Raw genomic sequence first — 24923 nt, 5'->3', positions numbered from 1 at the left:
ACAGAGACCATAATAAATCAACTGCTTGCAGACTCATATCAAAACCCTATCAGTGAGTGGCAAGTGAAAACAAGCTCAGGGCTCCCACTGATTTTGCATTATGGTGAGTTGTATAATTATTTTATTACATATTGCAATGTAATAATAATAGAAATAAAGTGCACAATAAATGTAATGCGCTTGAATCATCCCGAAACCATCCCCCCCCACCCACCCCCATCCGTGGAAAAATTGTCTTCCACGAAACCGGTCCCTGGTACCAAAAAGGTGGGGGACCACTGCTCCAGAGCACTTGCCTGCCCAGGACTTGATCTTTTTTTTTTTTTTTTTTAACATCTTTATTGGAGTATAATTGCTTTACAATGGTGTGTTAGTTTCTGCTTTATAACAAAGTGAATCAGTTATACATACACATACACATGTTCCCATATCTCTTCCCTCTTGCGTCTCCCTCCCTCCCACCCTCCCTATCCCACCCCTCTAGGTGGTCACAAAGCACGGAGCTGATCTCCCTGTGCTATGCGGCTGCTTCCCACTAGCTATCTATTTTACATTTGGTAGTGTATATATGTCCAGGACTTGATCTTAAGGTCTGGGGCCCAGCCCCTCCCAGACGGTGGATCTGGTTTTACTCAGGCCCCATGTCAGCACCCAGGAGAGAGGCCAGTTCTGGAGTACATACAGTATACTATTATGTGAGAGATTCCTCAGGCACTAAATAAGGAGATGAATGTTTTCTACTATCAAGACCAATGTTTTCTTCCTCCAACCAAGACCAACAGGAAAAAAGGGGGCCGCACACCAGTAAATCAAGCATGTTTTATCCACTGTGAGGGGGATGCCCCGTACGCAGGATTAAAAGGATATTGAGTACATCTACAGCAAAACTGCCTCATGTTACAATTGAGAAATCCAAGGGCCAGAGAGGAAAGTGATTTGTTCATGGACTTTCTACCAACAAGGGTGTAGCTGGGAGTAGAGGCCAGATCCCCTGGCTCCTGGCTCCTGGCTGAGTGCTCTTTTTCCATCATGTGTCAGGGTGAAGGCCTTGGGTCCTTCTGGCTGAGATATGCAGTGGGGTTAACAAAAGTGCCGGCTGGAGGGGAAATAATAATAAAGTGACCAAGCGGGGGTTGGAAACACAAAGAACAGGAAACCATTTAGGATCAGAATGAGAGCACCTCATCAAAGCCAGAAATGCAGGAGAGGGTCACTCACTCTGCAGCACGCCTTGCCACCAGGGCCAGGACCACAGTGTAAAAGAGTGAGAACGGCACCAGCTGGCACAGGCTGAAAAGCTACAGGGCATCTACCGGGCAGGTGGAAAGAAATGCACTTACTGGAAAGGGCTTCAGTGAAGACAGCCAGTTCTTGGGAAGATATCCCAGGCCTGGAGAAAGGAACAGACAAGGAGTGAGTCCGGGGGAGCAAGCCCCTTATGGAAAACGCCGTGGGCTCTGTCAACTTAAGGTCATTGGTGGGTCAGAGCTACAGCTAGGATGGTAACCCAGGTGGAGTCCAGGGACTTTGAGGAAAAAGCTTTGACTCTGGGGTACAGTAGGGATGGAAAACTGAAATGCCTTCAGTAGCTGGAGGCATAATACAAATAAATGATGTGAGCAGGGTGACTAGAAGCCTTTGCCCCACCACCCCTGTCCATCCCTCTCAAAAATATACATATATATTAATAATAATAACTACCAACTTAAAGGAAGATGGATTTCTAGGTTGTGACTAATTTGAGTCTCATATCATGGTTGAGAGTGGTGGAAACTGTGGCAAATAGACAATTTTCCCAGCAAACAGAGGAGCTGCTTTTCAGTCCCAGCAAACTTCTGATCTGTCAGAATGCAAAGTCAATACTGCTAGCTTTCCAACTTCCCAATAGACACCAGAAATCTAGACGTTTATGTGTAACCTCCTGAGTTTTTACTGTTGGCAACACATGCAGATATTTTAAACCTGTGCAGACTAGGCACAGGTCCTATCTTAGAGCAGGAGCCGGGGTGGGGTGGAGTTTATATCCAAGGATCAAAAGAAACAGGCCCTGCTTCCCTAAGGGTCCTGAAGCAGATCTCCAGCTTAAAGGAAGGTTAATACAGCTACAAATCCCATATCTAGGTCTAAATCCTCATCCCTTGTGGCCAGACAGGTTTTGGAATTCAGCAGTTTTCAGATTTTTAATTTTTCAGATTTATGGGGCCCCTGCCATGGAGCATGCCCAGAGAACTCCGAGGCAGTACCCTATTAACAAACACATCAATTTTTCTGTAGCAAAGCATATAAATATTCAGAAATCAAGTGAGATAAATAAAGAGTATAAATAATCTCACATAAGTTCCAGTCAAGTTTTGCCACCAGATGAGACAGTTGCAAACTTATGAAAAAAATATTTTTTCAAAATCATTGGGATTGCAGAATTACTGATAGGAGATTGTGGACCTATTATAAGGGAGAGGCAACCAATGAGTAATGGGTACATACTCCATTAATTAACAGGCACATAGAATTTATGCCTGACGACCTCTACCCTTTGGAAAATATGTTTGTATCTTTGCTAACTGGCAACATCTCTGCTATCTCCCCTTTGGCTCCAGGGGAGAGGTAGTGTTTTGCCCTTTACCACTGTCCCCCTAGCTGGGGCAGGTCCTTCCCTTAATCACCTCAGCACAGCTGAGACAGGCTGTCAGGGAAGTTTAGCACAGGCAGTCACGTCCTTCCAGATGCTCTTAGAAGTGGCTTCTCTCAGAGATGCCACCCCCAGTGGGCCCTGCCTTGACTGCCTCCCAGTTGGGCTCCCAAATATCTTGATGTCTCAAGGTTCACACCAAACTCTCAACAAGGACCCAAACCAGGGGAAAAGTTCTCCTTCCTCTCTAGTTCCTGCCCCTCTTCCATGCTGAAGTTTTACACCCCAGTAATTTATAATTGTGGACCTATTATAAGAAGGGCAGACAGCCAATGAATAATGGGTACACACTCCATTATTTAGGTGGATGACTGCCAGTGGAATTATGTTTCCCTTCAAAAGAATTCCCACCCTAACCCTCAGGGCTTTGGTTATCCTGAGCTCCACCCCCTCTCACCCCTCAGGACAATTACAACATAAAACCTAGTATCAGCACAATCTGGATTATGGAATCTCAGTGGGTGTATCCACAATCCACTCTGTGCTAAACTGGACCTAGTCCAGCTCACTTCAAAGTCCCAGAGGAAGATGAGGTGTGCATATCTCTCCTGCAGCTTTAGAGGTTCTGCTCCTGACTCTCTGTCATTACTCCACAAAGAAGAACATATACACAACTCCAGCGATAATAACCAAACAGAGCACAGTCTAAATCCAAATATGGAAAAGAATCCTTTCTCCTGTGGAAGACACAATTCTGCAAGGTCTTGGCTTTGCTAAAATACCTCTTTGGGGCAAGACACACCGGATTTACGTTACAAAATAAAGCACTTGGTTTAGCTTCTGAACATCTCCACTCTGATAGCCTCAGTCTCCCTCAGTAACAATATTTTTGTGTCTCTAGAGGTAGGAGCATTCCAAAACAACATACCCAAAGACAAACGGAAGTCTCTTCTTCCAATGACGATTACTGTTGAAAAACTCATAAAAGAGCTCCTCCCATTTCCAGGCTACTGAAGGTTTATAAAGATCAGCGTACTAGTCTCAACACATTCCAGGTGTGTGTGTGTGTGTGTGTGTGTGTATTATATTGTAATTAATAAGTAACTGTGGGTGATACATGATAACATGTGAATATCCTATTGCTCAATAATCCTGCAAATGGCATTATTTCATTCTTTTTTATGGCTAAGTAGTATTCCATTATATATATGTACCACATCTTCTTTATACATTCATCTGTTGATGGACACTGAGGTTGTTTCCACATATTGACAATCGTAAATAATGCTGCTATGAACATTGGAGTGCATGTATCTTTTCGAATTAGTGTTTTAGTTTTTTTGGGTATATACCCAGAAGTAGAATTGCTGGGTCATATGGTAGTTCTATTTTTAGTTTTCTGAGTCACTTTGGAATCATGGGTTCTTTTCTAACTCAAGATAATATAACCATTACCATCATTATTCTTTTTGATGGTCAACTTATCACAAACTTGGCCAGTGGGAACAACTTTAAGCTAGCTCTTGTATCCTCTGACATGTCCCCATTAATTGTGAGCACTTCCTCACGTTTGTGCACCAGACGTCTCCAACTTACTGTGTACTTTCTGTATCCCAGAATTGGAATCAGCCATTTCTCCAAAGAACCTGAGTTCCTTTCAGTGGAGAACAATATTTAGAAATCAACATCCGCATACTAGGTATGCCCAATGTTATTGAAATATTATTGCTTCTAGGCTTTTCAGGAGCCTAGAAAATAAAAATTTCAGAGCTAGAAAATATTAAACCATGAGTTAATATTGATAACTCCAATGCAAATCAAATCAAATTAAAAAAAAATGATTCTTCCTAACCTTCTCCTATGGCAACTGGTATCTCCGTTCTGCCATAGTGAGAAAAAACCTGGTTTCCAACAATTTTCTCTAACCTATAATAGATACAAAATATTTTCAAAATTTCTTCACTGATATCATTATAAAAAACAAACCTAAGAAAAGATCAGTATTTCTCTGTAATTCTTTTTGTACTTAAAAAACATTTTATTTAGGGAGTACACTGCTCAAAAGTCAGTTGAATTAATTCTTTTTTCTGAATGGCCATGGTATCAATTTGATAGTTTCATTAATTAGGTTAATTTGTGGCTGTTTGTGTTCAACATTAGGACTTGCCTTTTAAATTTTTGTTGATTTAATATGCAAAACAGTTACATGGTTCAAAAGTGAAAACTATATAAAGCACTAAGCTCAAAGAAGTTGCATTTCATTTTCAACATTTTTGTTAGTTGCTGCTTTATCCTTCCTATATTTTTTAAAATTATAAGCAAATATATATGTAGTCTTTCTCTCCTTTTCATATGTTTACATTAAATATAATCTTTTATACCTTGCTTTTTTTCATTTAACAAAATATTCCTTGAAAACACTCCATATCAGTACATAGAGATCTTTGCTGCATAGTATTCCATTGTTTGGATATACCATCATTTATTCAACTAATCTTATATAGATGGGCATTTTAGGTAGTTCTCTATTTCTTCTCTGAAAATTGATTTGTTTAAACTTTAGTGACAATTTTGGAAATTTTTATTTTCCAAGGGAATTATTTGTTTCAACTAGGTTTTCAAATGTATTTGCATTAAGTTGTGCAGAGTGGTGTCTTAAATGTTTAACATTTTCTTCTCTTTCAATGCTTACATATCCCTTGTCATTTCTTGTTTTGTATATTTTCTCCCTTTTTTTTCATTTCATGATTAGGTTAGTTGGTGGTTTGTCTATTTAATTGTTTTTTCAAAGAACAATTTAGATTATTTTTCCCAAAGATTTATTTATTTATTTTTCCTATTGTAATAATTAATTTCTGCTTTCTAATCTTTATTATTTTCTTCTCCCTGTTTTCTTTTGGTTTATTTTACTCTTCTCTTGCTAGGTTTGGAACTGAAATTTTAGTTCATTTATTTTTCGATCTTCAATTTTTACTGATAATATTATTTTAGGCTATTGATTTTCCTCCTATCACTGCTTTAACTGTTAATTCTTCCTCTAACCCCTATATTTCCTATAAAGTAGACTTAGATCTAGAAGCCTGATTAGATTTTTATCCAAGAATACTTCACCAATGGTGTTGTGTGCTTCAAATTACGTTTTACCACAAGGCACACATTACCAGCTGTTCTAGTTTTATTGTTGCTAAAGGTCTTCAGGTTCTGGTGGTGTTGGCCAATTTTCTCCACTTTAATGTTCCCTATCAACATTTTACCTAATATTTTTGGTAGCTAGATAGCCTTTATTTCATTAGAGGTTGCAAAATGGTGGAGGGCTATTCTATCACTGCTTCTTTATTCATTAGCTGAAATTCATCTATAAAAAAGGACTTTTCCTCATTAATTATTTCATTTATATGGGAAAGGTAGGATCCTTGATGTTTTTCCCTTTATTCATCAATGTTTAGAGTAGTGACTTAGTAATCTAGCAACCTCCAATGGTAACCAGTGTGTTTTTAAAGCAGCATCATGAATTCAGATTTATATATATTTGATGTTTCAATCCGTTGCAGTCATTATCCTGTTTTTACTTAACTTTTAAAATTTTACACTTGTATCTCTTTTCTCTTGCTGTGAAAATCTAAGTTTCTAATGGCATTAACACAACTATTTACTTGTTTGTTTTTTTTCCTACATCATGTCACTATTAGTGTTACAAAAAGAATGCAATATAAAATTTCTTTGTGGTTCTTTTTTTCTTTAGACTATATGCCACTAAGGGTATCCTATATTTTTAAATAAGGAATTATTTTCTCTATGCCGCTATGGCATCAAATTGATATACGGTTAAGTTCATTTGTTTCCATTTGTGTTCAATTTTAGGGATTTGTTTTTTCCCATTTTTGAATCATATAAACATTTATATGGTTCCAAAGCCAAAAATGCACCCACAGAACTTTTTCTTCTATCCTTGCCCCTTCATCTTGCACCCTCTCTTCCAACCTAGGAAACCGTTCTCATTAGTTTTTGATGTGTCATTTCATTGTTACCTTTTGAAAAATATCACAAATATGTTTATGATTTATTTACCCACTGTTTCTCACACAAAACGTAGCACAACATAAACACCGTCCTGCATCTTGCTTTATCTCATTTAACAATCGCCTAGTGATAGTTCCATACCAATATATAGAGGCCTCCCTCATTCCTTTTTATAGTTGCGTGGTTCTCCATTGCTTGGATGCCCCATAGTTTACTAGACCATTTCCCTATCACTGAACATTTGGGTTGTTTCCAGTTTTGTTTTTGTTTTGTTTTGTTTTTACTATAGCAAACAATGCCACCATAAGTAGCTTTATGCCTATTAAAATAATTTTTATGTAATAACAATTTTATGTTATGACATAAACATAAATTGCTATATGTCATAACAATTTCATATTTTTGCAAGTATGTCTCCAGGAGACTTTCCTGGAATGAGTGGATGTTGGATCAAAGGGTAAATGCTCATGTAATTTTTCTAGACATTGCCAAACTCCTCACCATAGTGGTTATACTACATTTTTTTGCCTTGCCACTAGCAATGAGAAGGCTTGTTTCCTCACAGCCTCACATAGTCAAAGTTTTAGATTTTTGTCAATCTGATAGGTGAGAAATGGCATCTCAGTGCAGTGTTAATTAGCATTTCTTTGTTTTATTTTTTACTTTTTAAAATGTTTTTCATTGTAGTAAAATACACATAAGTTTTAACTTTTTAACCACTTTTAAGTGGACAGTTCAGTGGCATTAAGCATGTTCACATTGACTATCGTCACTGTCCATCTAGAGAACTTTCATCATCCTAAGCTGAAACTCTATACCTATTAAACAATAACTCCCCACTCTTCCTTCCCCTCATCCCCTGGTAACCTGTGTTCTACCTTCTGTCTCTATGTATCTAAGTATTCTAGGTACCTCATGTTAAGTGGAATCTTACAATATTTGTATATTTGTGTCTGGCGTATTTCACTTAACAGTATATCCTCAAGGTTCATCCATGCTGCAGCATGTATTAGAATTTCACTCCTTTTTAAGGCTAAATAATATTCCATAGTACGTATATGCTCCATCTTGTTTATTTATTCATCCATTGATAGACACTGGGGTTGTTTCCATCTTTTGGCTATTGTGAATAATGCTGCTATGAATATTAGTTTACAAGCATCTGTTCAAATCCCTGCTTTCAATTCTTTTGTATATATACCCAGAAGTGGAATTGTTGGATCATATGGTAATTTTATGTTTAATTTTCTGAGGAACTGTCATATTTTTTTTCACAGCAGCTGCATGACTTTACATTGCCACCAGCAACACCCAAGGGATACAATTTCTCCACATTTTTGTCAACACGTCTTCTGGTTTTTTTGATAATAACAATTCTAATAGGTCTGAAGTGGTATTTCATTGTGGTTTTGATCTGCATTTCCCTCATTATTAGTGATGTTGAACATCTTTTCATGTGCTTATTGGTCATCTGTATATCTTCTTTGGAGAATTGTCTTTTCAAGTCCTTTGCCCATTTTTGAACTAGAGTTGTGTGTGTGCATGTGTGTGTGTGTGTGTGTGTGTGTTGTTGACTTTTAGAAGTTCTTTATATATTCTGGATATTAATCTTTATCAGATATATGATTTGCAAATATTTTTTCTCATTCTGTGAACTGCCTTTTTACTCCATTGATAGTGTCCTTTAGCATACATAAGTTTTTAATTTTGATGAAGTCCAATTTCTCTTTTTTTTTCTTTTGTTACTTATGCTGTTGGTACCATATCAAAGAAATTATTGCCAAATCTGATGTCATGAAGATTGTCCTCTGTTTTCATCTGAGTTTTTATAGTTTTAGCTTTTATGTATAGGTCTTCAATCCATTTTGAGTTTGTTTATTTATTTATTTATTTATTTATTTATTTATTTTTGACCATGACACACAGCTTGTGGGATCTTAGTTCCCTGACCAGGGACTGAACTCGGGACCTTGAAGTGAAAGCACAGAGTCCTAAACACTGGACCACCAATGAATTCCCAGTTTTGAGTTAATTTTTATATATGATGTTGAATGAGGGTCCAACTTCATTATTTTGGAAATGGATATCCAGTTCTCCCAGCACCATTTGTTGAAAAAGTCCTTTCACCATGAATGGTATTGGCACCCTTGTTGAAAATCGTCTCACCATATATATGAGGGGTTATTTCTAGGCTCTCTATTCTATTCCATTGGTCTATATGTTTGTCTTTATGCCAGTTCCACAGTGTTTTAATTACTGTAACTTTGTAATAAGTTTTGAAATCAGGAAGTGTGAGACCTACAACATTTTTCTTCTTTTTCAAGATGGTTTTTGTTATTTGGGGTCCCATGAGAGTCCACATGTATTTTAAGATGTATTTTTCTACAAAAAATGTTAGGATTCTAATAGGGATTGCATTCAATCTGTAGATCACTTTGGGTGGTACTGAAATCTTAACAATATTAAATCTTTCATTCCATGAACACACAATGTTTTTTGCATTTATTTGTGTCTTCTTTCATTTCTCTGTGCAATGTTTTACAGTTTTTAGTATACAAGTCTTTCACTTACTTGGTTAAGTTAATTCCCAAGTATTTTTATTCTTTTTGATGCTATTACAAATGGAATTGTTTTCTTAATTTCCTTTTCAGATTGTTCATTGTAAAATATTTCTCTTACGATGGGCAGGCTGAGCACCTTTTCATGTGTTTAAAGGCCATTTGTATTTCTTTTTCTGTGGAATTGCCTGTTCATATTTTTTACTCATTTTTCTATTGCACTGTTGGCATTTTTCTCTCAATTTTTAGGAGCTCTTTATATATTACTAATATTAGCCTTCTGGGTCGAGGTTTAAGTCACAGAGGTATACGTATCTGTCAAAAATCAGTGAACGTACAATTAAGATTTGTGTATTTCATTCTATTTAAATTTTATATCAGAAGAAACACCTTAAACAAATACTGAATTCTGGTTAATAATATACATGCATCAATATACCGGTTTGCAATTTATTTTGAAATGCAACAAAAAATAATATAGATTGACAGATGGATAGAGATAAATTACATACATGATAAAGCAAGTATCAATACAGTAAAATGTTGCTGGTAGGATCTAGAGGGTGCATGTTCTCTACAAAATTTTTTCAAATTTGCTACATGTTTGAAAATGTTCATAATGAAATATTGGGGGAAATATTAGCCCTCTAATGATAGACATTACAAATATTTTCTCCAAGTTGTCAGGATTTTTTACTTGCTTATAGTTTTTCCTCATGAAAAGTGGTCTTTTAAAAGCTTATGTATAAATGCATTTATGAATCTTTTATTGCTTCTTCATTTTGAGTCATATTTTGTGGGGTTTTCCCTTTCTTATGTTATATAGCAATTCATTCACACTTTCTTCTACTACTTGCATTATTTTCTTTGTGTGTCTGTGTGTATTTCAGTTAAGTGATTATTTTTTAAGAAATAAATCACTGTAGCTTCAGTGAAGTGCCCTGTGCCACCCTAGTCTCTGTCCCCTTACCCTTCACTACAGGTGATCACTCCTGTGCTTTGGTTATATATGTTTACCATATATGACATATATACTTATAATGCATATATAAATTTATAATACATTTATATTTACAATACATATATATATTTACAAACAATAATATAATTATGTTTTTCACATTTGTAAAACATATTCATAAATAACACCTTTCTGGAACTTGCTTTCTTTGATCAACATTATATTTTTGAAATTTATCCAAGCTGAGAGGTATAGCTCTAATCGATCCATTTTAACTATTACATGAAATTCTTCCTAAAACATGCTGCATTTATTTATCAATCCTCCCATTTGTGCATGTTAGTTTGTTTCAGATGCCTCTCAGTTAAAAGAAAGCTGTCATAAACACTGTTGTACACACCTTCCTGTGCACATGTGCATGTTTCTCCAGGGAAGACATCTAAGAGTGGAACCGCTGGTTTACAGGATATGCACATCTTCAATTTTATTAGATAAGTGATTTATACAATCATCAGCAGTGATTACTACCTGACAACGTAATATTATTGGACTTTAAAATTTCTGGCAATGAGTAGGTATAAAACTGTATCTCATTGTGGCTTTAATTTGCATTTCCTTGATTCCTATGAAAATGTGCATCTTTTCAGATATTTACTGGCCATGCAGATTTCCTCTTCTGTAAATTGCTTCTTCATACCCTTTGTGAATTTTTCTACTGCCCATTTGCATGAGCATGGGAACTGTGTAGTCACACAGGGCCCTGCACTTAGAAGGGCCTTGTGCTTTGTTTAATGCTCTGCTGGTGCTGTTTTGAAATTCTTAATAATTTCTTACAAGGGGCCCTGCATTTTCATTTTGCACTGGGCTCCACAAATTGTGTAGCTGGTCCTTAGGCGGAGCCATGTTTGAACTGAGTTTTGGCAGACAAAAAGGGATTCATATAGATCTGCATTGTTCAATATGGCGGCCACTTAGCCTTATTGTTCAGTATAGCGGCTACATTAATTTAAATTAAGTAAAATTAAAAATTCAGTTCCTCAGTCTCATGAGCTTTGTAACCCTTTAGACTGTGCCCGGTGGGGAACCACTGACCATTTAAAACCAGAAGTGCATGGAAAGATCTGGGTTTGAGGAAGACAGCCCTCGTGGTAATGTGAAGGACTAGATAGGCAACTCAGAAGTCAGGGGAGCAGACAGAAAGCTCTGACACAAACCCAAGTGAGAAGTGAGGCTTTTCGGGGAGTGGAGGATCAGAAGGTCAGGGTCTCAGAGAGAGAAAATCCACAGGGTCTTGGTGACTGTCTGGACATGTGGAGTAATGGAGAGGGAAGAATTGAGGGTCAGACTTGGGCGACTGATAAATGGGGCTGCTTTAACCAAATCTAGAATCCAGAAGAATAAACAGATTTTATGGGAAGGTACTGAAGTTGGCTTGACACATTCTTGAGGTATTCTGGGACAGTTGTTCACCAGTCTCCCTACCTTCTAAATGAAGGTAGTGGTAGCATCTGTCCCACAGGACTGATGTATTAATAATCAACTGATACAGATATGTGAATACACTTTGTTAATGTTTAAGTGCCATATACATGTTATCTAGCGTCAGTCCTGTATGTATCTGAGGTCTGATGGAAGGAAGAAGCAGCGGAGGGACTGAAATACTGTCTGCGTTTGCACAAAAGGAGCACCATCCATCTAGTTCAGTGAGACAGGAGATGCTGGAGGAAAATGCTGAAGAGAATGAAAAATGTGGATAGTCAAGTAAGAAATACAGGATAACAAATCATCAATTAGAAATACACCCTAGCTGCTTCTAAACATAATAAATTGTCAAAGCTTTCCATCAAGTGGAAGAAGACGGAGTTACAATGAGATCTGGGAGAAAACACATATTAAAAAATTCAACTAAGCAATTAGTAGCAGCATTTACTGTAGATTAGAAACCCTCTGCAGAATTACTTCTGCCTTGGAACATACACAGCATATATTCCAAACCGCTGTTACTTTTTTTTTTTTTTTCACTTGATAGCATATATTTATTGGATTTGTTTTTCTCCCCTTAACCTCACTCTTAATGGGTTTGGATTTTTAACATTCTCCCTTCCTCCACTTATTAATTTTTTTTATTGGAGTATAATTGCTCCACAATGTTGTGTTAGTTTCTGCCGCACAGCGAAGTGAATCAGTCATACGCGTACACATCCCCTCCCTCTTGGACCTCCCCGCCTGCACTCCCATCCCACCCAACTAGGCCATCACAGAGCAACAAGCTGAGCTCCCTGTGCTGCTACATTTTGATTGTCATCTGCAGACACATTTAAAGTTAAAATGTAATATGTCCTTAAAGCTGATTGCTAGTTCAAACTTGTCATTAAGCATACTGCTTCCTAACGTTTGATTATATGTTTGGAAAACTGCTAGGAAGTTTAACTATCTGATTGATTAGACAGTATTTGGGTGTGAAACGTAACTCTTTGACGCATGCTGTTCTTCCAGAATTTGGAGGTAATGTGCAAGATTCTTAAATTAGTTTTGTTTTTGTGAAGTAAGCAAATAACCTGATGTTAAACCTCAGTTAGGCTATTTAGTTAAATTCCGTACCTATCTATTGAAGATATATCACAGCAAGGCAGCGTGGTAGGGCATGGTCCTTCCTTCAAGGAGCTGATATCTCTTAGCAGAGACACCTATAAACTAGTACTGAGGGAAATGAGTGAGTGCTCACAGAATTCGAAACAGTCTGGGGTGATATGGTCAAAAGGGAGAGTAAGAACAGTGGCTGCCATCAGAGATCATAAATCCATAGTTTCTGAAGTTATCTGATTAAGGCTCTGAGAGCCAATCTAATATCAAGGTCAGCATCAGCCCTCCATCTCCCTGGGTGATGCAGACAGCAGAAGTCCTCCACTTAGTTAAGCTGGCTGTGGCCAGGATATCGGCAGCTCCTCCCACTGACAGGGAGTCTCTTGTCCATTCCTTCAATCTGGGTTGGCCTCGTGGTCTCCTCTGATCCACAGAATGTGGCATATGTGACCCTGTGTGATTCCCCAGCTATGCCTTAACAAGTCTGACAGCTTCCACCTCCACTGTCTTGGGTGCTGCCCTCAGACTGACAATGGAGCCCCTGGAGGACGAGAAGCCCTGAAGATTCTCCAGAAGGAGAATCATGGCCTTCAGTGGACGGCATCACCAAGTGCCAGACATGTAACTGAGGTCACCTTTGACCTTCAGCTTAGCTGACTTTCCAGTTCAGAGGCTGGCAAACCACAGCCTGCGGACCAAATCTGGCCCTCAGCCTGTTTCTTTGTAGGGCCCTTGAGCTAAGAATAGCTTTTGCTTTTTAAAGGTTTGTAAAAAAAAAAAAAAAAAAAAAAAAAATCAATAAATAACAAAGAAGAATATGCGACAGACACAAAACCTAAAATATGCACGATCTACCACCCCTTACAGAAACTTTTACCAGCCCCTGTTATAAGTGAATATAACTGTGTGAGTAAACCCACACGAAACCACAGAGGAGTCATCCAACCAACCCTCAGAATCGTGAGAAATATTAAATGGATATTTTTAATATCTGAGATGCAATAGATAACTGAATCACAAGCTGAATAAATGCTACACAAGGAACAAGGAAACTGCCTCAAAGGAAATAAGCTCTTGAAGGTTTTGGACCTTTTCTTCTCAATCATTTCACTTGAGAGGATTTCTTCCCCCTAGTCTGCTGTCCATGGCTCTGTTTTGCATCCTAGGGAGGTTTTGCCATCTATGAGCACATATATCCACTCATTATTCATGGGACATTCAAAACATTTTAAAAACAGTTATTGGAATATAACTTTTCAAAATAAAAATACAGAATTTGTAAGATATACTATCAGTGTCCTAAAGCATCCTTCCAAATACAGAGGTCTATTTTTTCCCATATATTACTCTATTTGCAATGGAGTCTTCCTAGTTTTGTTACCAACGGATTTCCTTTACTTAGTGAGGTGAACTGTCAGCCAAGGTGAGGTGAAGCATGGTTGTGATAAAAGGCATCAGCAGGTAGCAATCACTTTACCCTTTGCAAAGGGCACAGCTATCTGCCAGGGCTGGAGCCAGAAAAAGAATCACAAGCAGGGATTCAGATCTGGATATTTACACAGTGTCAAAGAAGTCCAGTGCCTAGACTTACACTGCTACTATCCAAAAATAGTTTTGTTGTACACCCATTTTAACTCCTATTTCCACCTCTGTTATTTTCAGAGAACCTCCAAATTACCATAAATAATTTTAAAATGTACATTTCATGCCCCTATTCTTTCTCCTTCCTGTAGGGGGAAAAAAACCAAAAAAACAACGCATTTGTAAGGGAGAAGCAGTTGAACCAAGAAATCTGTAAACAAAATGAAATGGAGGGGGGGTACTTCCCAGGTGGCACAGTGGTTAAGAATCCGCCTGCCAATGCAGGGGACAAAGGTTCGAGCCCTGGTCCGGGAAGATCCCACATGCCGCAGAGCAACTAAGCCCGTGCACCACAACTACTGAGCCTGCGCCCTAGAGCCCACGAGCCACAACTACTGAGCCCACGCATCTAGAGCCCGTGTTCCGCAACAAGAGAAGCCACCGCAATGAGAAGCCCACACACCGCAACGAAGAGTAGCCCCCGCTTGACGCAACTAGAGAAAGCCCGTGCGTAGCAACGAAGACCCAACGCAGCCAAACTTAAATAATTAATTAATTAAATTTAACAAAAAAGGAATGGGGGCCCATATTTATAGTCTTGATGTAAATCTATAGATCACAATTGGGGATGGGTGATTATGACGAGGCTTGAAGTTAAATAGATGATCCAGACCCACCTGATTTTGAGCAAAGCACCACTACGATCAATACTACACATCTAAGTTTGCATTTGGCCTAGAGCAGTGTGGTAGCTCCTTTCCAAATATGTTCCCTCTCCACTCCACAGTGAGCCTCATCTCCTGGTGTTCATGCCTTGTCTGATCCCCTCCCCTTGAATCTTGAACAGTCCTATGCTTGCTATTGACCAATAAAATGTCACAAAAATGATGCAACATAACTTTCAAGTCTAGCTTCTGCCTTGCAGCTTTTGCCTTGGACTTTTAGAAAGCTGACTCTGATGAAATTCAGATCAACTGGCAGAGGCATGAGCAGACACTAATTTGCTGATGCAAACAAAAACCATTGATATGATCCACTTACTCTGACTCACTAAAAATTGTAAAAGTGGAGATACAGGCTCTGTTTAGAACCCTACATTTGTCTGTGGAATAGAAGATGCCCTTTGAGAGTTCTCTTGTGGGAGGTGAAGTGGTCACTGTTATACAGAGTAAACTTGACGTAGATCTCACCCAGTGGAGCTTATAAGCTTAAATGGATGAGCTCACACCCCCAGATGTTTGATATGAGCCAGAGACCAGGTGATCACAGACCGAGTTTACACACAGTATTACATATTCTTGATTTGTTTCTGTTGTTAGAATGGAACTGGGAGTTTAGTTCAGGTATGCCCAGTTAAATATAGGAAACTCCTCCTGGATTTTATCAAGCCTTCTTAAAACATACATCACAAGACCTTGTAGAAAGTATCACTGCCTTTACCAGAATTATCCACAGGAACCCTAAAGTGGTCCAAACTCCACAGAGTCCAGAGTTTTACTGTTCTTTGAATGAAGCTAGTACCTAATTCAATGAAGCACCTAACACTAGGTACCAGAATGATCCAGATGATTACTCTATCCACCTAGGTGAATGAATTTGTAACCCATGTCCTCCTTGCAGGGATCTAAGACTTTCTCCTCCAAACAGATCCAAAGTCTCCACCCCACAGATTACCTATTAACCACAAAAAAGAAAATGGAGTTTAAAAGAGAAATCTGGAGAACACTTCAGATTTCAGTGACCATTGATACTGGGACAACCTAATATTATGCATATAAAAATAAAAGGGGTCTAATATTTATTATTATGTTCTTGCTGATGGAAAACAATAAGAGCACCTCATAAAGTGTGCCATCTTAGAAGGATTCTTGCCATCTAGTCAGACCTCTCAACCTTCCTTTGAGCTTACAGGAAATATGGGATCTAGAGAAAAAAATTCAATGACATCAGGAGGAAAACAAGGTCAGACAAATTGTGAAAGTAGAACCCTCTGCCAAATAACTGGCCTAGACTCTTCAAAAAGTTAACACCACAAAAACAAAACAGGTGGAGGATTGCTCCGCATTAAAAGAGAAAACCATAACAACAAATACAATGCATGAATCTTCACAGGACTCTCTTTCTTTTTTCTTTTTTTCTTTTGACTAGCAGCAGTCTTTAATGTAAATGTCAGGCAGAGATCCACACAAATTCGAAAAAAAAGTCTTTAACTTGAAAGAGCTTAAAACAATAAAAAAAAAAGATTAAATAGACAATTCAGGAAACAGAGGAAACTCAAAAGAGAAAGTCCTGAAATTTGTCTTATTATCCATTTGGTAAGAGAAGATATTGTATCCCTTAAATAAGAACTGGACGCCATGGGACTATCTTTCTACAAAACCAATATATGACTTTTTTTGGTAACTGGAGAAATTTGCATATGGGCTGGATATTAGGTGATGTTAAATTATTAAGTTTCTTAGATGTAATTTAGTTTCTTATGTGGTTGCATAGGAGAATGTCTTTGTCTTTACTTAGGCGAGAGAGAAAGAAAGCAGTTACCGCAAAATGTTGAGTTATTCATTCTCGGAGGAACGTACATGGTTGTTCACTTAACTATTCTTTCGACTTTTCACACCGTGATGCCGCAGCCGACCTGTTCACTGTGCCACAGACAAGCGGCCAGAATGGGGAACTGTTTTCGGATGGCACTGTGTCAGGGTTGCCGAGAGAGGAGAGTAAATACTATCTCTGAATTAATTCAACAACCTCCACCCAGAGGCCGGTACAACCAGAGCCCATACAGCACACTCAGCTCCCGCGCCTCAAAGCTTCTCCATTCCTCCCAAGAAGCAACAGTTAGTGACAACTCAGGGTGGGACAGACCTTCTTTGAATTCTCCAGACCAAAGGAGAGTTTCGAGAGGCATTTCTCGAGAGCATGCGACTCCCAGGACTCCTGTTCACACCCCAGACCATTGTAACCCCGACTATCCCCAGCCTTCTTTTTCTGTTGATTCTATATGGAAAACGCGCATTTCTTCTGCGAAAGCAAAGAACTTCCCAAGGTGCCTTCTTCCCTTCATAGCTCTGTGCGGATCTTAAAAAGTAAATCCCTCCCGCACTGCCTCGAGGCCGAGCACTTACGCAACTTGAAAACAGGGCAAGCCGGGCAAAGAGAAGCAAGTCTTAAACAGAAATCCTTCCCGGGGTCAGCCCATCGACTAACCGCTGCCAGGCTCAAATGTAAAATGCCTACCTAGCACCGCGGTGCATGGAATGCAAGGTGACGCCGAGAATCCAGAGGTCGCGCCCGGATCAGCGCGGAGGCCTTGGGGCCGCGCGACGCCGCCCTCCTGGGGGCTCAGGGCCCGCGCGTGCGTGCGTGCGAGCGAGAGGACGAGTAAGGAGCTCCGGGCCCGGCGCGTGGTCTGCGCGCGCCCGGCCGCGCGTGCGGCTGCGGGAAGGCTGCGTGTGCGCGCGGGGCGGGAGCTTCGGCCATCCGACCACGTCGGAGCACGGTACGCGCCGCGCGGGAGGTGAGTGTGGTCAGGGGTGGGTGCTGGGGTGGCGCGGAGCCCTCGGAGGCCCCCGGCCTGGGTGGCGGGCGTGGCGCTGGGACCTGCTCCGCTCGCGACGCGCCCTCCTCCGGGACACCGAGGCCCGGGCGGCTGGGCCGGGAAGCGGGCAGGGCGGCGCCGCCCACTCCTCCGGCCCTCTCCCGGGCGCGGCCGGGGTTGAGCCGCGAGCGGCCGCGCCCAGGGTCTTGGGCCTCCGCAACTATCCGCTCCCCGACCGGGTGAGCGCGGGAGGTGGGGCCGCGGGCGACACCGAGGAGCGCCGGGGTGCGTGGTAGGGCCAGGCCGAGGCTGCGAGGAGCACGCTGTACGCCCTGCTCTATCCCAGCGCGCAGCCCACCTCCTTCCCGTCGCCTCGGGGAGCAGCACGAAGCAAGTTGGCCGGGTCGGCGGGGGAGCGGACGGGGACGGGGATTCGGTGTCGGATTCCCCAGGCAGGCCTGGAGTGAAGCATTGACGAGGAGTTAGGGAAGGGCCCAGCAGCCGAACTGTGGGAGGCTTGTTCCTCCTGGGGAGGGGTTGGGAGGAATATGGACCTAAGGAGGAGAATGGGCGAATTGGGCAGAGAGAGGAGGACACCCGAAGAGGCTAGGGCTACATGATTTTTAAAAGGGGTCTTAGCAAGCATACAGGCATTTTAAAGGAAATCTTTTAAGGTGCAGTGGAGCCTCACTTTTCAAGCAATAGGGAAGGATGCCAGCACAAGCACGAGTGGCATTCCGTGTTCCTTCTCTCTCTTCCAGTGTTCTAGGAAGGAGAATGTGCAAAGCAGAGATGGTTTTCTTTCCTTCATGTGTTTTGCACATAGTACCAGCGTTTAGGAGGTGACTGCTTTGTCAGGTAAACCTATCAGTAAGGAACAAATTACCAAACCATGTCTTTTTTTCTGTTTTCAGAGGTAAGGAAGATTTGAGTTTGCAGTCTTCAACTGGGAACAGCTTTGTGTTTTAGCTTTCCCCAGGCGGCTTAGACAGAGGTAGGGAGCTGATTTTGTGCTCTCAGAATGTGTTGATGCCTGATAAAAGCATACATTGAACCTGTATCAGTGTAGAGAAGGGAACTATTTACTATTTAGAAATAAGAGTTTAAGACTTTTTTTTTTTTTTCTCCTGACTAGAAAGTTCATTCAAATGAATGGTTGTTGGGTAATTCCAGTCCTGAAAATAAAGCCTGTTACCAAGACAGTGGCCAAGTATAATTCCACATGAGATGAATGAAGTGATTTGAGAGCAAGGAGGAAGAAGAGAGGATCACAGCTTTTCCAAAAATGAAAAGAATGTTGATATATAATGGTTTGCTCCTATAGCAGCTTGCTAGATATAGAACATTAATTTTAGATATCTCATACCCAATGTTGTTATGACTGAGATATATTCTTTTTCTGTTCTTCTGTTCAGTAGTGCACGGCAAATCTTTTAATTAAAGCATGGAATACGGAAAACAAAAAACTTCAGCTAGTGCTTTAGTCTCATCTGAAATGCTACAGGTAAGTTCCTCTTATTTTAATTGAGAAATTATCCTTATCGGTTAAGATTGACCATAATAGTCTCCTTTATAAGATTTTAAGGATCATTTATGCAGCTACAAGTTTTGTTGTATATTCTAGTATATTTCTTTCCCTAAAGGATTTGAGGAGTTGGAAGAGTTAAGCTCAATTAAACCATTTTAGGTTATATATATCATATTATAACCTATTATAATTATATTATAATTATAATAATTATAATTATTATATAATATATATAATATATATTTTACATATATATTTTTTAATTGAATCATTATTAAAATACCATGGTATCTCAGGAAAACTTAACTATATAAACTTATTTTAGTGGTCATATTCAACTCAAGATCAGACTCAATTCTCTTTATCCCTAAGAAAATACTCCAGTGGTTACTTTTCTCTCTTTTCCTTCCCTTTCAAATGATTTGCCTTGTCTCTGTGCCCAGTCTCCAGCTCTGTTCTGTCCACCATTGGATGATACAGGTAGAATCCCATTTTAGGAAATGCCTTTATTCCTTCTGCAACCATAAAATGTCCAGGCCAAATACGCTTTTCTGTTGCATCAGAAAACAGCTATCATTGCTCATCCCTGCTCACTGTGTAGTAGATAAACACACTACAGCTTCATGAATGAGGTCAAAACTGGAGGGTCAAACAGGATGCTCTTAAAAGACCTGGCACAACAGGTAAATTCAAAAGTTGCAGTTCATTTAACAGCAGGTTCTTTGGCAGATATCTTTTTTTGGACTATGTCGACTAAATCGACTATGTCGATTTGCTTTTGCAACCGCAGCTTTTGATACATTGTGAATTAGAAGAGAAGGGAAGGCGATGGTATAAGTTAGAAGCAACTTGTAGGGGGCATGTCTAGATGAGGAGGAGATGAAGCCACAGAACAGTCTGTAGTGTGGGACCCTGAGAGGCTACAGGATAGAAGATTTGGCCAGGGGTGTAACTTGCACCCCTTGAAACTGAGAAATTAAGGAATAAAAAACAGAGCTAGAGTAGATTGTTTCTCATTGTGTGTGGATCTGACCCTGACACAGGTAGTTAGTCAGGAAGCCAAGGCCTTTTGTTGTCCCCTTATAGCATCCACAGCCTAGTTTAATACTTCTCAGCCCTTCTACCCTCCAGGAACCATTTCATGTAGGGAACATGTTACGAGCACTAGGATCCCCTTTTCAGTAACATAGCCTTCTGGGGTAATGAAGAAACAGAGAAGAGAGATCTTAGGAGGTTTTGTTGCTGTTCTGAGATGCCATTTCATGGGGCTAGACAAACACTTTCAGACCAGCAGCCTATTTTGAAAATGGTATTATTGGAGCACAGTCACATCTATATGTTTAATAATGTCTACGGCTCCATTTTCGCTACAAAGGCAGAATCAGGTAGCTGGGATAGAGACCATGTGGCCCACAGAGAAAATATTTGTCATTTGGCCTTTTATTTTTAAAAAGTTTGCCCACTCCTAGAACACAGATTTCTGCTAACCTCCAAAGCAGTGCGCTTTAAGTAGACTCTTTTAAGTTTGAATTAAGGAAGTACTGCTCCTGTTAAACATTTCACAAGTCTGCAACCACCTACTACCAGCATGACAGTGAGGGCTCCAACCATGTCTCTTATCTGGAGCTATATTTGGCTATTATTTCGGTAACAGAATTTGTTTTCAAGAATGGAGTTACCCACTTGCTGAGAGAAAAAATTATAATCAACTCTTATCTCAGTATTAAATAGTTTCATTCTCTAAACTGATATAATTTGTATAATTTGCACTTTTGAGGGGCATCTACACATTCTGAGAGTGCCAACTCAGCACCTTGTCATGAATGGTGGCCACAGGTTTGGAGACATTTGAGCTGGGGGTGGGGGGGTGTCCCTCCATCTTCTCCAGGTGGGCTTTGCTCATAATGTTCAGTCTACAACTTGGAGTCATGAACCTTCCTCCACGCTCTGCATCGTGTCAGCAGCTTGAGGGCCAGGCAGCCTAGCCTGTAACACAGGTCCGGCATATCGAATGAATGAATGAAATACATTCAAATAGCTAAGGACAGGGGAAACAGTAACTTAGCTTGACAGACAAGAATGACAAAGATCTGTAATACTCCTCACCTAGGGCAACAACGGGAAGAAGTGTTAACTAGAGCAGCTTGCGCTGTCCTCTTCCTCCAATGAGTACAGCTGTTTGTAGCAAAACAGAGACAGGCAGCTCAGCTCTCAAGACAGCCTTGGCGCTACTCTGCCTGACTTGTGTCATCTTTGCTCTGCTCCAGTTTTCCTAGCTTCTCTGAACCCGGTTATCCTGTTGCTTCTTCCCACAGGCTGCTCTGTCACATGGCTCCCTCATACTGCCTACCACTCAGGGCAGAGTGTGTCCACTTTTGTTGTACTCTTTGCTCCCTACCCAGGAATCTCAAGAGGCTATGGGATTGGGTGTGAGGTTGGGCTCTTCTACAGGCACTGTGCTCTGGAGAAGGAGCACAGCATTTGGAGTTGAACCTAAGTTTGGGTTCCAGGTCTGCTTGTATCTGGGCTGCACCAGTCTCTGAAAAATGAGATGGTGATACCTATTTTACCATGTTGTGAAATGTGCTTTGTAAATTGCTGTACAAGTGATACAGACTTAAGCCCAAGAGTCCACTTAACCTTAAAAAAAAAAAACCCCTGCTTAAAATTCTAAGGTATTGCAAATTACAAAGAGTACCTTTTTTGTGTGTGTTGGATACAAGTGCAGATAAGGCAGAAGCAAAGAGAAAATCTTGAGTGAATTTTCCTTGTCAGGTTCTACTACTTTGGGCTGCTCCTCATCTTTCTCAGTCTTTCTCATGCCACAAGCCCAGAAATCTATAAAATACAGTTGTCCTCAGTATCTGCAGGGGATTGGTTCTAGGACTCCCTCAGATACCAAAATCCATCTCAAGTCCCCAAAATGGCATGGTATTTACATATAATCCATGCACATCCTTCATATACTTTAACTCATCTCTAGGTTACTTATAATACCTAATGTAATGTAAATGTTATGTAAAACATAACGTTTAGTTATGTTAGTTGTAAATACAATGTAAATGATATGTAAATAGTTGCCAGCACACATGGCAAACTGAAGTTCTGCATTTTGGAACGTTCTGGGATTTTTTTTTTTGAATATTTTTGATCCAAAGTTAGTGGAGCCCATGGTTGCAGAGCGCTGTGTTCCCATATATTGTTATTCCTACAATAAAATACTTTGTTTACAAACGGTATATGATATGTGTTTTTAAAATATGTTTTTAAAAACCCAGGTGTCTTCTACCTCAACATGCAAGAGGCTGGAGGTTTCCATTTTAATGAGGCTAGAATGAAGGGCATTCTCCCATACATCTCAGAATATCTGAAGGTGGTATCACTGCAACCAGCAGGGGATGCAAGGACAGAATGGGGAAATAATAGAGCATTAGGTATTTATACTCACTGTCTACCTAAAACTGTGTAACAACCACAGAGAGTTATGCTTCATATGGGGGGTTTTCTTAAACTCATTGAGTACTTCAGATTCATTCTTAAAAATGGAACAGTTTTAAAATTTTATGCAAAATGAAACCTTTTCTTTTTAAAGGTTTTTAAAAAATATATTTATTTATTTATTTGGCTGCATTCGGTCTTAGTTGCAGGATCTTTGTTGCAACACTCAGGCTCCTCTCTAGGTGTGGTGCGTGGGCTCTAGAGCGCACGGGCTTAGCTGCCCCGCGGCATGTGGGGTCTTAGTTCCCCGACCAGGGATCGAACCGGCGTTCCCTGCATTGGAAGGCGGATTCTTAACCGCTGGACCACCATGGGAGTCCCAACCCTTTTCTGTATACTACATTTTAAACATGAATAACAAAGTCATGGAATCTTGGAGTTGGAAGGGACCTTAGAAGTTATCTAAAATAACTTAAAACTCAGTGAGGAATTAACCTTCATAACATTCCTGCCAGCTGCTTGAAGATTTCTGTTGGTGAGGAGCAGCCCATTCTAGTAATCTTTACTGAACCTTCCCACTAATTTTTTTTTTCTTTTTTTTTTTTTTTTGCCCGCGTTGGGTCTTCATTGCTGCACGCAGGCTTTCTCTAGTCGCGGTGAGCGGGGTCTACTCTTCGTTGCAGTGCACAGGCTTCTCATTGCAGTGGCTTCTCTTGTTGCGGAGCACGGGCTCTAGGCACACGGGCTTCAGTAGTTGTGGCGTGTGGGCTCAGTAGTCGTGGTTCGCGGGCTCTAGAGCGCTGGCTCAGTAGTTGTGGCGCACGGGCTTAGTTGCTCTGCGGCATGTGGGATCTTCCGGGACCAGGGCTCGAACCTGTGTCCCCTGCATTGGCAGGAGGATTCTTAACCACTGTGCCACCAGGGAAGTCCCCCACTGATTTTTATCTTTGGGCTTCCATTTGCCTTCTGGAGTTACACTGACGTATTGTTCAAAATATCTGAAAGCATCTACCACGGCCCTTTTAAGCTTTTGTTTTCCCCGGAACAGAACATTCCTCAGTTCCTTCAACCACTACTTCATCCAATTATTATGGGAGTTGAGAAACCAAACCCTTAACCTTCCTCTCAACTATAACTCTAACTTGTCGATGATCCTTTTAAAATGGAACATACATGTGGCTATGGGTTTATGACCCCTTTTGCCCAGACTCCTTTCTCTTTCTTGAACCCAAGAGTGCATTAGGGGTTTTAGTGTGTGTGCTGGGGGAGGGAGACACATTATGGTACTAGGATGTAGGATTTCTGTTAGCACTGCCATTCATTTACAAGCTCCTGGGGAATGCTTTCCGTGCTAGGTGCTGGGGACACAGCAGTGTACAGAAGTGAGCATTGTCTTTGTTCTGGTGGAGCTAGATGGGATCTGAGAGGTATCCTGGCCCAGTCCCTTAAAGGCTCTGATGAGAGAAGCAACTCCCTAAATTCAATAACTTGCCCCCTCCCCCAGCCACTGGAACTAGAACCCTTGTTTCCTGACTCTCCAGTTATTCCTTTATAACATCACCTTTCTTCGTACTGAATTCATACTCAACTAAAACCTTTAGGTCTTCCTAACTTAGACGGGTGTTAAAATGGTCTCCCATCCTCTCTTACGCAGTTGGTTTTTTGAACTGTGATATAGGACAGTAAATTTTTTCCCATCAGATTTCACCTTGCTTTGGCTCTATTCTAACCTGTTGAAAGCTTTTTAGGTTGCAATTATATCTTCTAATGAATTTGCTATTTTTTCCTGCTTTATCTTGCCTTCAAAATTGAATAAACCCATATTCATGTGTCTTTGATAAGGAATATTAAACAGGAAAAGGCTAAAGATAGGCCTGTGATTAAACCCTAGAGATTTTCTCCCAGGTTGACAGAGATGCTCTAACAGCCTTAGACATAAGTGGGAGGACAGGTCTTTGGCTGTTTTGGTCGATACTGTATTGTCACAGTCTAGCTTGAGCCCAAGAGGCGTGTGTTGAACAAAAGACTGGCTGTGAAAAATCCACTGGCCAAGATGGATCAGCCGATTTTGAACCATCTAGGCGCTG

At 40.4% G+C, this 24923-nt stretch overlaps 2 protein-coding genes and 1 long non-coding RNA gene across 8 annotated transcripts in view; 1 reads left to right on the top strand and 2 right to left on the bottom strand.

Annotated features, from left to right (window-relative positions):
* Positions 1-17531, bottom strand: part of LOC132364624 (uncharacterized) — a 97861-nt gene extending 80330 nt beyond the window's left edge. The window contains exons 1-2 of the long non-coding RNA XR_009502853.1: positions 17458-17531; positions 1341-1390 (exon numbers count right to left, since the gene is read on the bottom strand). This is a non-coding gene — a long non-coding RNA (uncharacterized LOC132364624). The remainder of the gene's footprint in view (positions 1-1340; positions 1391-17457) is intronic.
* Positions 1-17922, bottom strand: part of NMD3 (NMD3 ribosome export adaptor) — a 138056-nt gene extending 120134 nt beyond the window's left edge. The window contains exon 1 of the mRNA XM_059920473.1: positions 17570-17922. Within this exon, the coding sequence (XP_059776456.1) occupies positions 17570-17586 (17 nt within the window). The 5' untranslated portion in view covers positions 17587-17922. The remainder of the gene's footprint in view (positions 1-17569) is intronic.
* Positions 17478-24923, top strand: part of B3GALNT1 (beta-1,3-N-acetylgalactosaminyltransferase 1 (globoside blood group)) — a 32366-nt gene continuing 24920 nt past the window's right edge. For 2 of the 6 annotated variants that reach the window (XM_059920476.1, XM_059920475.1), the window contains exons 1-3: positions 17478-17849; positions 18785-18864; positions 19286-19374. The gene's annotated coding sequence lies outside the window, so the exon portion shown is untranslated. Of the gene's footprint in view, positions 17850-17983; positions 18110-18784; positions 18865-19285; positions 19375-22814; positions 22833-24923 lie in introns of those variants that run through there. The other 4 variants (XM_059920479.1, XM_059920477.1, XM_059920478.1 and 1 more) reach the window with 4 other exon arrangements.

The sequence above is a fragment of the Balaenoptera ricei genome, chromosome 4, assembly GCF_028023285.1.
Source record: "Balaenoptera ricei isolate mBalRic1 chromosome 4, mBalRic1.hap2, whole genome shotgun sequence".
Lineage (NCBI taxonomy): Eukaryota > Metazoa > Chordata > Mammalia > Artiodactyla > Balaenopteridae > Balaenoptera > Balaenoptera ricei.
This window is presented reverse-complemented; position numbering and strand designations above follow the sequence as displayed.